We start from the raw sequence: 12,038 nt of genomic DNA on the forward strand, positions 1-12,038 counted from the left end.
AAGCTTGTTCAGCAACACTTTGCCAGTAAATTTTGAACCATTCAAGGATAACCCTCAAAAGAATCACTCAAAAGAATCTTGCTGGTGACCTTACTATACTATATTTTGTCCCAAATGAACTGGCTGGCCACTCCCTACCACATGCCAAGGTGACAATCCCAAGAGGGAGCCCAGAAGAAAAACTTGAGGGTCTGCCCCTGCCCTCACATAAGCCTGTCTCTGTGGATAGTTAATGTGAAAGAAGCAGGGTGAGGCATCCTCTATGGAGGCCTCCCTCCAACTCCCTCTGGAAGTTTCCATGTGGGAGCCTATGAGAACCACAGCTGGCTGGAACATTCCCTAGCAACAATCTGTGTTTAGTAAACAAACAAGGGAAGGGCGCCAGCTCAGGACACCACCCTCCTCAGTCTCCTCGAACTAGTGACCTCTCCCTTGTCCTGTTTCCGCAGGAAGAGGGGAGGCCCAGGAGAAGCCAACATTCTGGTACTGTATGGGCTCATGATTCCTCCAGGGCAAATTCCGTGGCTGATCTACAGCAGCAGCTAAGACACCCTGCTTGATGTCCCCTCTTCTAATTCACATTGTTCCAAATCCAGGACTCTAAAAGAGACTTCTATGTTAAATTTTGATACTGCACAGTGGACCCTGTTGTCTAAACTGTGTATTTATTCCCTTGTCAGCAAGGTGGGATTCCCACTGGCGAAAGGACCCTCATGGGCCACCAGACTGGTGGGCTTTTTCTCTTCTGTACCATGAGAGGGATCTTCGGGCTTTTCTTTGTCTCTAGCTCCCTCAGGTCGCCTCCACAGAAAGCCCTTGATCTTCTCCTAACCCAGACCCTCACTTCCCAGCCCCTCATGGTGCCTAGCAGGTGCCAAGTGATGCTGGTGCCCTCTAGTGGCTATTAACTAGCACTTAGTGCTGCTGGTTTGAACATAATGCCAGTGTAGCCAGGCTGGGGACAAGTGAATGAAAGGATTCCAGAGATAATAGCCTGACCTGAAAAGCCAGGAAAGCTGCTGGAGCTGCACATCTCTGGACATTGACTGGGGGCTGAGCTATGGAGTGGGTGTAGCAGGGCTCTGGGGGGAAATGGAGGTCAGGCATTTGGGTGTGCAGGAGGAATGAGGCAGAGAGCAAGACAAGCTCAGGCCCACTGCAGTAAACACAGAACCACCGGACAAGATGCAGGGCCAAATAGGGCCAAGTTAGGAATAAAAGTAAGAAGGAAAACAGGGATTATGAGGCAGTACATATCTCCTAAACATATCCATGTCCTGACACCAAAATTGGCAGACCTCACTTACAAAATAGGGTCATCACAAACCAGGTAAATTAGGCCAATGGGAACAATCTGATCCACTATGATCACAGACCTTATAAAAATGGGAACTGTAGACTGACAAAATGGTAAAGTAGCTGAAAGAGCTTTCTGTATAAGCATTACAACCTGGATCCTGCGGTAGAGGGAGAGAACCAGCTGCTGAAAATTGTCCTCTGAACTCCACACATGTGCTACAGTGCAATCACACACACACACACACACACACACACACACACACACACACACACACACACACATACTACTACTACTACTACTACTACTACTACTAAATAACATCTTCATGGGAAACACAACACACTGAATTACCAGGACAGGAGATGGATAAACACAGGGAGAAGAATGCATCCCCAGGCCAAGGACCAGGTGATGTAGTACTCTCCAGTGCCTTTCAGGAGACTGTGGCCTCGGTCACTCTCATCTTAGATTGCTACCCCAGAACTAAGAGAGAAACATCATTTCTCACTTAAGACACCTTGAGTAGCTCTGTTAAGACAGCCATAGGTCTCACACACATTATTCCACAGAACTGATGGAGAGATACAAGACAAAGGAAACCATATGGAAGGTAGGGAGTGAGAAGGAAAGACCCTTTACAGGGCATAGGTGGGCTAGTTCAGTGGCGTGTGCAGAGACCTTTGTCCTCACAGGTGCTACACCCCAATGGCAGTGTGTTGTGCCAATACTTGTCAACCTGACAGGCCACAGGTTACCTGACATCTCAGAAATGCTCAGCCAAGATCAGACTGGCAGCTGCCATGCTCCACCAAAGAAACAGAGAGGCTCTATCCTCATGTTTAAGACTCAGAGCTGTCTAGATTCTGGGCTTTGAAAACTCTTATAAAAGTACATTTGGGAGAGGCTGGAGACAGTGGTTAAGAGCACTGGCTGCTCTTCCAGAGGACCTGGGTTCAATTCCCAGCATGCACCTGGCAGCTCACAACTGTCTGTAACTCCAGTTCCAGGGGACCTGACACCCATGGCAATACAACAATGCACATAAAATAAAGTTAAATTAAAAATAGTTTTTTTAAAAAGTTCTCTTGGGAGACATTAGAAATTGCTGGGTTGTTGCCTGTTCTCCACCCATGCTGAGGACATCTAGTGAGATGGTGTTGTGTTCCCCGAAATATTGTACACCCTAATAAACTTATCTGGGGTCAGAGACAGAACAGCCACAATATTAAACATAGAGGATAGGCAATGGTAGCACACACCTTTAATCCTAGCATTCCAGAGGCAGAAATCCATGTGTTCAAGGATACAGCCAAGCATGGTTACTCACGCCTTTAATCCCAGAAAGCGAGCCTTTAATCCCAGGGAGTGAGGCAGAAAGCAGAAAGGTGTATAAGGCGTGAAGACCAAACTAGAAGCATTTGGCTGGTTAAGCATTTGGCTGGTTAAGCATTTGGCTGGTTAAGCATTTGGCTGGTTAAGCATTTGGCTGGTTAAGCTTTCAGGCTTTTGAGCAGCAGTTCAGCTGAGAGCCATTCAGATATGAGGACACAGAGGCTTCCAGTCTAAGGAAACAAGATCAGCTGAGAAATTGGCCAGGTGAGGTTAGCTGTGGCTTGTTCTGTCTCTCTGATCTTCCAGTATTCACCCCAATAATTGGCCTCAGGTTTGATTTTGTTAATAAGACCTTCTAAGATTCCTGCTACAATCTAGTGAGGCTGCTCTGTCTGGTGTTGCATGTATAGAAGCCAGGGCTTGAGCTATGGGACTGATGACTTCAGTATCATCTCTTATTCCTCATCATGGTCGGGGGGCCAGGAGGCCCACAGGCTACACTGAGGAGCACATAGAACCACTAGCTCTGCTTTTCAACTCTGCAGACCTGGGGCATTAGAGAGCCCTTGGTAAGAGGGGTCTAACCAAGGCAGAGGATATTGGAGGGCAAGGGTCTGGGTTTCAGGACACAGTGGAGGCTCAGTAAGCCAGCAACAAGGTCTGGAGATTCTGGAGGACCAAGGAGGGTACAGCAGGGTTCATGGGATGCATACTAGGTATAGTGAGATGGGCCACCACTGAGAGTTGGCACTTGTCACCCTGATGAGAAGAAGGGAACAGGCTGGTGGAGTGCTGCGTGTTTGAAGAGCATGACTCAGGCAACTACATCTTCCTGTCCCCTCCCTCGTGGACACTTGAACTTCTACATGGTTTAGTGCTGCATGGCTCAAATGCTCACTCTATCCTGGTGACTGGATAGAACCTGGGCTTTGGAAGAGCATGTTGCTGCCTATTTGGATCCTGAGCATGGGGCAGACAGGGATCTGAAGCTATTCACTGTACCTGTAGTTGATACCTACAGGCCATCCTCATCTTATCTCCCCAAACAGGACCCAATGTTGCAAGATGGATTGAGTAAAAGTGTGTCCAGGATTCACATGTCTGGGATGTATGTGCCCAGGATGTGAACATATTCAAGGGCATGTGCTCGGGGTGGGGGTGGGGTTCTGCCAAGGATACAAGTGTGTTTGGAATGTACATATGCCCAGGGTATGTGTATCTGGGATATGTGTGTATGTGCTTGGCATATGTGTCCCCAGGATGCATAATACAGGGTAGAGGAAGTCTTCCCAGGAAGCATGTGTGCCTGAGATATATGTACACAGGATGCTTACATCTGGGAAGTATGTGTGTGTTTGCATATATGTGCAGGCATACGTGTCCCTAGGATGCATGTATGCCTGTGATATATGTACTGAGATATACATATGCTCAGGGTGAATGTACCTAAGATGTAAGTAGTACCCAAGGTATATATGCTCATGATGTGTGTTTCAGGATGTGTGTTCATAAGGGTGTGTGTTGCCAGGATGTGTGTGTGCTCACAGTGTGCCTGCCAAGGGCATCATTAGTTTCTCCCTAAAAATAAGTCTCCATCCACTAGCAAAGACTACATGGTCAACTAGCGTTGGCCTGTTCCAGGAGTACAGGAAATGGGACCTATCTTAGTTATGATTTTCATTGCTGTGATAAAAACATCATGACCAAAAGTAACTTGGGGGAGAAAGGGTTTATTTCATTGTATACTTCCAGGTAACAGTCCATCACTGAGGGAAGTCAGGGCAGGAACTTGAGCAGGACAGGAACCTGGAAGCAAGAACTTAAGCAGAAGCCACAAAAGAACACTGCTTATTGTCTTCCTTGCTATGGCTTGCTGGCCCTGTTGTCTAATGCCATCCAGGACCACCTGGCCCAGGGAAGGCACTGCCCACTGTGAACTGGGCTCTCCCACGTCAATTATCAATCAAGAAAAGGACCCACAGACTTGCCTATGGGCCAGTACTATAGAGGCATTTTTTCAACTAAGCTTCCCTCTTCTGAAAGGACTAGCTTGTGTCAAACTGACATAAAAACTAGACAGCATAGGCTCCAAACTTTTGGGGAAAGTGTAGTTGCATAAGGCATTTACAAGGCCCAGAGACTGAACTCTAAGTCTCTGGTGAGGCAGCCAATGACCTGTATTCCCACTTAAGAGTGATAGTAAAAGACCATCACAGTAATCTTGAAGTTAGTTGAAATAAGGAATAATAAAAGTAAAAGCTGAAAAATTAAAAATAAAAAGAGGCCAACTGTAGAGAAAAGTAATAAATTGTAAAGGTGATTCTCTATAAGAGTCAGGGTAGTGGTGCTCACCTGCGATCCCAGATTTGAGAGGCTGAGGCAGGAAGGGTGGGGGTTCATGGGGAGTGTGGGCTGCATGGGAGATCCAATGTCAGGTAAGAAAAGGGGGAAGGATGGAGAGAGGAAGAAAAGAGGAAGAGAAGAGGAAGGAAGGAAGACAGGAAGGAAGGAAGGAAGGAAGGAAGGAAGGAAGGAAGGAAGGAAGGCAGGAAGGAAGACAGGAAGGAAGACAGGAAGGAAGGAAGGAAGGAAGGAAGGAAGGAAGGAAGGAAGGAAGGAAGGAAGGAAGGTGGGAAGACGGGAAGTCAAAGAAGATACTACATGTCCTGAAGCCAGATGTAGTGGTGAAGCACACATCTAACCCTTGAGAGGCTGAGTCTGGAGCATCACAAGTTCATAGCCAGACTGGGTTATACAGAAAAACCTGTCCAAAATACATTTGTGTCCTTCAGAGATGAAATGAAAAGCATAGGCAATATTGTGAATAACTGTATCCAAGAAATTTGACATTTTAGAAGAAATATTCAAATTTCATGAAAAACATAACTTGCTAAAATGAACATAAGATCAAACAGAAAATTTGAATAACTTTTTACCTGTTACATTGAATTCATTATCAAGAGCCTTCCCACAGATAAACCTCTACCACTGAGAAGAAAAGAATCAGCCATCACTAAATTGGGAGATATTCTGCCCCAGTTTCTTCAACCAAAGTCTAGAGTTGCCACACTGCAGGAAGTTTCAGGGTGCTGCCACTACAAGCCGTGGAACAGTGAGAGCTCTGGGTTCAATTCCCAGGACTCACTATAAAATAATAAAGAAAATAGGGGTGCTGGTAATAAGGACACTGGGAAATGAGTGATAGATGCTTTTCCTGGAAGATGATAGCATGGTGGTTATGAGCATAAAAGCCAGGCTCTGATATTGACCACAGCATTTACAGGTGATAGTTTATGACATCTGAGGTTTTTAGAGAATATCCCCTGAACATGCATATGAAAAACGGAAAACTAGCCAGGCCTGACTGATGAAGTGGGTAACTGTGAGATACTGCCATACCCAGTCTCAGCAAAGCAGCCCCCAAGAAATCACAGTATCTGGTCTGGCTCTTGTAACAGTTACTCAATCCTGTGTATTGTACTCCCTCCTTCCTAACCACTACTCATATCTGCCTAGTTCTCCTGACTCCAGGGCCTGCAGAATGTCAGTCAAAGCAAAGTGCCCCTTAGAGCCTACAGCCAGATTATGTTCTCACCAAGATGTTCATCCAGGGCTCGCCTATGGCTTGTGGATGTATTTTCTGGACACAGGCCCACTTTGCAGCAGATTGGCACTGGCTCTAATGTGGACCCTCGCGTAAGGACCTGGTTTCTCTGATGAGATGCTAAGTGTGATGCTAGATCCCAAATGGCCACCCTGATATACACCATACCACAAAGAAGTCAGTATATGGACTTCCCACTTCCCTAAAGGCCTTTCCATGCCTTAGGGCTAGACTCTATAGGGCTATACAAACACATTGGCAGGATGTGGGTTGGAGGCAGCCAAGCATATGTTTCTCAAGTCCTTTTTTTATTGATCTAGCTACTCTGAGTCAACAGAGAGGGGCCTCTCTGTGCACTGTAAGAAAGATAATATGACTGGAGTCTGTAGCTGCTTCCCTTTCCTGGGGTCACCACTTCGAGGCCCTACTGTCACCTTGTATCTAGCAGATTCTATATTCACAGTAGCAAAAGCCCCTTCTATCAGGAATGTGGAGTCGCAGGACTGACGTCAGGGCCACAGGAACGAGTGGTCTAGGCAGAGACAGAGCCCATTGCATAGGCATGATGGGGTTCTTGAAGACATTCAGAAGCCCCTCCACCTCCAAGAGGCAGGCAGCCCAGGACCCCACCCCACTAGCACAAAGGATACAACATAGGCAGCATATTTCCAGCGAGTTTGTAGAAAGGGTATGAAGATCCCAAAGGTGACAATGGACATGACCAGATAGGTGGTCCAGGTTATTGCCTGGAAGGAGTGGAGGGGTGGTGACCAGCCATTCACCCTGGACAAAGGGCGTGGTAGTATCTTCTTCATATTGTTGGCCTGGGTTTCTGGGAGGACCCGGTTCCGGTTCATGCCACAGACGTTCATCTGAGAGACAGAAAGAGCAAAAAGCTGTCTGTCCCTGTGCATAGAATGAGTGGCCTGCAATACCACTTGCCATTGTCAGGGGGGTCACCAGGACCTGGACCAAAAGCTGATATCTGTATGGCAGGTAAGTATGGCTGACTAGGCTTGGAAGGAGATCCCTGACATGACAGGTAGGTTTGCAGCACCCCCCCCAAATAGTGGGCACAAGGCTAGATATGTCCATTCCACCTCTGGGGGCACAGTTATCCATGAATAGACCCCTGGTTGGGTCAGATAGGCTAGAGCCCCACCTTTCTCCTTGACACAATTCTGTCCTGAATGTTCAAGTGACAAATATCAGAAAATACATAAAGAAAACAACAGAGGCCATCCTATACAAGAACTCAAATTCATCCATTTCCCTAGGACCTTACCACCCAGTATACTCCCTCCTAGAAAGGTGTTGCTATGAAGGGACAACGTTAGAAAGGGGGCTGGGACAAGGGGAAAAGCACAGTAGACTGATCTTACAGGAAAGGGCCAGGCAGTGAGCCAACAAGGTGAGTCCTCATCTTCCTAACAGGCCCAAAGTTCAACTTTGATATTGTTGCTGTGTGAGAACATTCTTGAACCATACATACCACCCAAAGCTACACACCACACAGAACATACAGCTCAACACACACAGGACACTACTCCCCACATCAAACATGTGCATCACACAGCTCTTAGGACATCTGGAGTCCTCCCCTTGCTACCTGGCATTCCCATACTGTCTCCTCTGCCAGGCATCTGTCCATATTCTGCCTGTGATACTTGCCAATACCCCAGCTTGCCTCCCTCAGAGTGGCACCCCACCATCTGAACCGGAGTCCCTTCATTCACTCATTTCATAAGAGCATGATTGATCCTCTCAAAATTTGAAGACTAAGGATGTCTGTGACCCTCACTGAGGAATATTATTTTAAGGTGTGTTACTTCTGTTTATGTTGCATTTGTTTAACTCTGTGAATACTGTGCCTATCTAAAACATCTGATGGTCTAATAAAGAACTGAACGGCCAACAGCAAGGCAGGAGAAAGGATAGGCAGGGCTGGCAGGCAGAGAGAATACATAGAAGGAAAAATCTGGGAGGAAAAAAGAAGTAGAGAAGGAGGAGGACTTCAGGAGCCAGTCACCCAGCTACACAGCAGCCGTGGAGTAAGAGTGAAAGATTACAGAAGTAAGAGAATGGGAAAAAGCCCAGCGGCAAAAGGTAGAAGGGATAATTTAAAGTTAAGAAAACCTGGCTAGAAACAAGCCAAAGCTAAGGCTGGGCATTTATAACTATGAAAAGGCCTCTGTGTGTGATTTATTTGGGAGCTAGGTGGTGGGCCACTCAAAAGGGAAAAACAATCAACAGCAAAGTCTGGTGAGCTGTGATTTCAGATTCAAGAATCAGTGGTGCTGGGAGCTTCTAGCATCTGTGACTATTTTGGCTCAGGTCTCTTGCTTCTATACCCCCCACTTTCATTGTAGGTTTCAGTGTGGGACTCTGCCATGGCTAACACAGCTACAACCAACATTTCCAGAGCTTCCTGCATGTGTTACTCAGTCATGAATTCTGTCCTTACATCTGGCCTTAGGTGCCTCCCATAATTCTCTTTGAACTGTCCAACACTACTGTTATTCACCCATCTGTTCATGATTTCCCATCAGTACCCTCATTTCTCAGGAGGAGCCTTCCCAGTCTTGGACATCTCATTGTATGCCCCCGTGGAGAGGTTCATCAGACAGAAATCCTGCCAGCTCCAAGAAACCAAAGAGGTCCCATGATAGCTGGGGTCTCTGATGGGCTGAAACTCTATCTGTGAGGCCCTGGTCCAGAGAGCTACGAGGTGAAACCCCACTGCCCACGGCCATTGTCTACTCTGCCTTCTCACCTCTCTCAGCATGTTGAGCAGCAAAGATCAGATACTTCTTGCTCAGTGCCGACTCATTAAACAGTGGTGGGACCTTCCCACGTACAAAGCAGATACGGAACACCTCACAAAGGAAGGTTCCACAGCTCATAAAGCCACAGCCCCTGCAACCAAGGAGACTACCTGATGCTGGCTGGGGGACAGAACAGAGGTGGGAGAAAAATGGGTAGCGTGGTAGATGGGACTCTGAAGACAGAGCCCAGCTTCACCACCGACACCTGAATTGGCTTTACTTGGTCCTGATTTTTTACTAGAAAACTATTGTAATCTCTTAATGAAGGCCATCAGCTTGTGGGGGGGCCTCTCTGATATGCACTTCCAACTCCAACTTCTTCACACTTGATCCCCATCATTTTCTGCTGTAGAAGCCGAGGGGCACACGTTTCATGGAGAAACACAAAACTCTGAGCCTGACCACTTATGCTTGCGGCCTACTCCTCTCTGGTGGCCATAGGTCTGGATGGCCCAGTGATGTTTCTTAGACTATGGATTCTGAGTGGTGAGTTGAAGCTCCATGCTCTCCTGAAAATTTCCAAACACAATACTACTTAAGCCTTTTCCCTCAGTGCCTTAAATTTTAGCTTAAGAAACGTCCAGTTTCTATTTGTGGACTCCTAAAATGATGTGGATGCTCCCTGCTGATGCACCCCTGAGACTGAGATGGGATGGACGGGATACATCCCTTTCCATCCACAGCCGCCTCTAAGGTAGCATGCATCACCCCCAGAAAGCCACTTGCAGGCAGGATGTTGGTGGTGGCTGAAGGCTGCTGTATCTGGCTCTGCTGCCAGGTACCCAGGGTCTACAGTCTAACCTGAAGCCACTGTCCAAAGTGTATGGGAAGCACATTATTAAGAGACTGTAACGTACTGAAGACACTGGGCAGAGTAGGTTAAGAACCAGTCTGGTATGGTGTGGCACCAACCGTAACTCTTGGGATTCAGAATCTCTGCTTTGGTCAGTCTGGGGCTGGGGGCTGCTGGATTCTCAAGGTTGACAGTAAGCCTCCCATAATGCATCTCCCCTCACATTATTGTGTGGCTCTCAGGATCTCTAGATGTATTCACAACCTCTCTGCAGGGCTGGAAATTAGTCTTGGTAAAACTTCCTCATTTTTAATGAAAACTGAGGACTCCTGCTGAGCCCAAAGTCTGATCAGTATTCACTTGGCCCTCATGTTAGAGCAAAAGGTAGTACCAATGTTGCTTTACTCTTCTCCTTTTGAAGATTTGGAGAAATGTACCCTGTGTACATACACCTGATTGCATATCTTCACCTGTACATCCCACCTCTACATAGCCCATTTGCACACCTCTCACCGGCACACTCCCACATCTGTACATATATTTCGCATACATGCAGCTTCATCTGCACACACAGTAGTACATACCTTAACCTGTGTAATGCTCACCCAGAAACACGCCAATACTTATCCCTATCTGCATGTACACATATACATACCTTCACCTGAACACACCTTCATCTGTATAACCCTCATCTGCACACACACCTTCCATTTAACTTGTGAGATTTCATGAATATATATGAATCAAACACACACACACACACATTCCAATCTAAAAGAGATGCAGTGGGTTTCAACTATCTTATACCTTGATCTCACCTTTCCTTTCCTGAGATGTTGATGGTTTCCCAGGAGTGAGAAGCAGGTACAGGGCAAGTCTATGGGTGACATCCAGTCAGTGAGGGTGAAGATTCACCCTGTACCCTACCTAGTCAGCTGTTATGAGTTTCTGGTTTGGCCAGAAATGTCTGGCTTCCAGGGCCTCCCCAGTACCCAGTATTGAACAGTGGCCAAGGTGCAGTATCTGGTGAGGAGAGGTCACCTAAGTAAGGTTGGACTCCAAGATAAAACAGTGAGAGGCAAATATAAGATCCTACTACTGTGGAATACCCAGAACTGGCAAATCCAGAGAATGAGCTAGTGACCTCAGTGAGCATGGAGTTCCTTCATAGGGTGATGGAAATGTCCTGAAACTTAATGGCGTAGTAGGTGCATAATAACACAAAGTACCAAATGAGTTATATAAATGGTAAATGGTTTAGATCTATGGTGTTAATGCCACCAACTAAAGATAAAAGGTCTTTCAACAGTGAAGGCACTGGGTTCTCTTCCTTTCCTCTGAAGATGGCTGAATGTCCAATTGTCAAAAATAGTCTGTGTGCTCATGGCTCTACTTGTACCTCAGGCTTGAGACCCAGGAAACAACAGCATCTCCCAAGGCTCATGTGTAGTCCTCCTACTGTGGGACCACAGAACATGGACCTCCAGAGTGCAGCCCAAATGCCCTTTGCTAGCCCAGGCTCCCATTCTAGCTTACTACACTGAGGTCACACTGGTCATGTGTAGAAGACCTAGGGCAGTGTGCCAGTGAGAAAGGCCCTGAAGAAAATCTCTGTTCCTAGGAGCTTGCCACTCGGTCATGCTGCAGAATTGCCTAGGCTTGGGAGCCTCCTGGAGACTGGAGCAGAGCAGTACCATCACATGATGTTGCAGACCCAGAATAAACCTTCCTAGTCTCCCTCCGTGGGAGCACTGGTCTAGAGCTGAGTTAGCCTAAACAGAGAGGTGGCAGTCTCAAGGCCAAGGGACATTGACACTGGTCCCAGGAAGCAGGCAGTCTTTAACAAGTGCTGCTCCTGGCTCAGATCAGACTCAGCTGCAATCACTTAACTACTACTTTAATCCAGAGGTGAGATGTTTTCTGTCTTTTCCCAATGACTGTGGCAAATCTCAAGGACTCCCATAGACCATGGTTGCTTCCAGCCCTGCTTGCCTATACCAGGAATGCCACCTACTATACCCCTCCAGCCACAGCCCTTCTCCCCTCAAAACCTAACGTCCATCTGCAGCTGGCCTGTGAAGGTGGGGTCTTCTTTGCTTTTTTATTCCTGAAAAGAAGCAGGATGCCCAACTGGCCTACAGGATACAACAGGTGTCCCCACCATCACATCAGACAAGATGATGA

The 12,038-nt window shown here is 47.0% G+C and overlaps 1 protein-coding gene across 2 annotated transcripts in view; it reads right to left on the reverse strand.

Annotated features, from left to right (window-relative positions):
* LOC114696096 (palmitoyltransferase ZDHHC11-like) overlaps nt 1-10,963 on the reverse strand; it is a 30,653-nt gene extending 19,690 nt beyond the window's left edge. Inside the window, exons 1-2 of one of the 2 annotated variants that reach the window (XM_028873652.2) lie at nt 10,673-10,963; nt 6,887-7,108 (exon numbers count right to left, since the gene is read on the reverse strand). In XM_028873652.2, the coding sequence (XP_028729485.2) occupies nt 6,887-7,108; nt 10,673-10,744 (294 nt within the window). In that variant the 5' untranslated portion in view covers nt 10,745-10,963. Of the gene's footprint in view, nt 1-6,886; nt 7,109-9,009; nt 10,635-10,672 lie in introns of those variants that run through there. The other variant, XM_037197250.1, reaches the window with a different exon arrangement.
* Between the last annotated feature and the right edge of the window lie 1,075 nt (nt 10,964-12,038).

Source organism: Peromyscus leucopus, chromosome 19 (assembly GCF_004664715.2).
Source record: "Peromyscus leucopus breed LL Stock chromosome 19, UCI_PerLeu_2.1, whole genome shotgun sequence".
In the NCBI taxonomy this organism is placed as follows: domain Eukaryota; kingdom Metazoa; phylum Chordata; class Mammalia; order Rodentia; family Cricetidae; genus Peromyscus; species Peromyscus leucopus.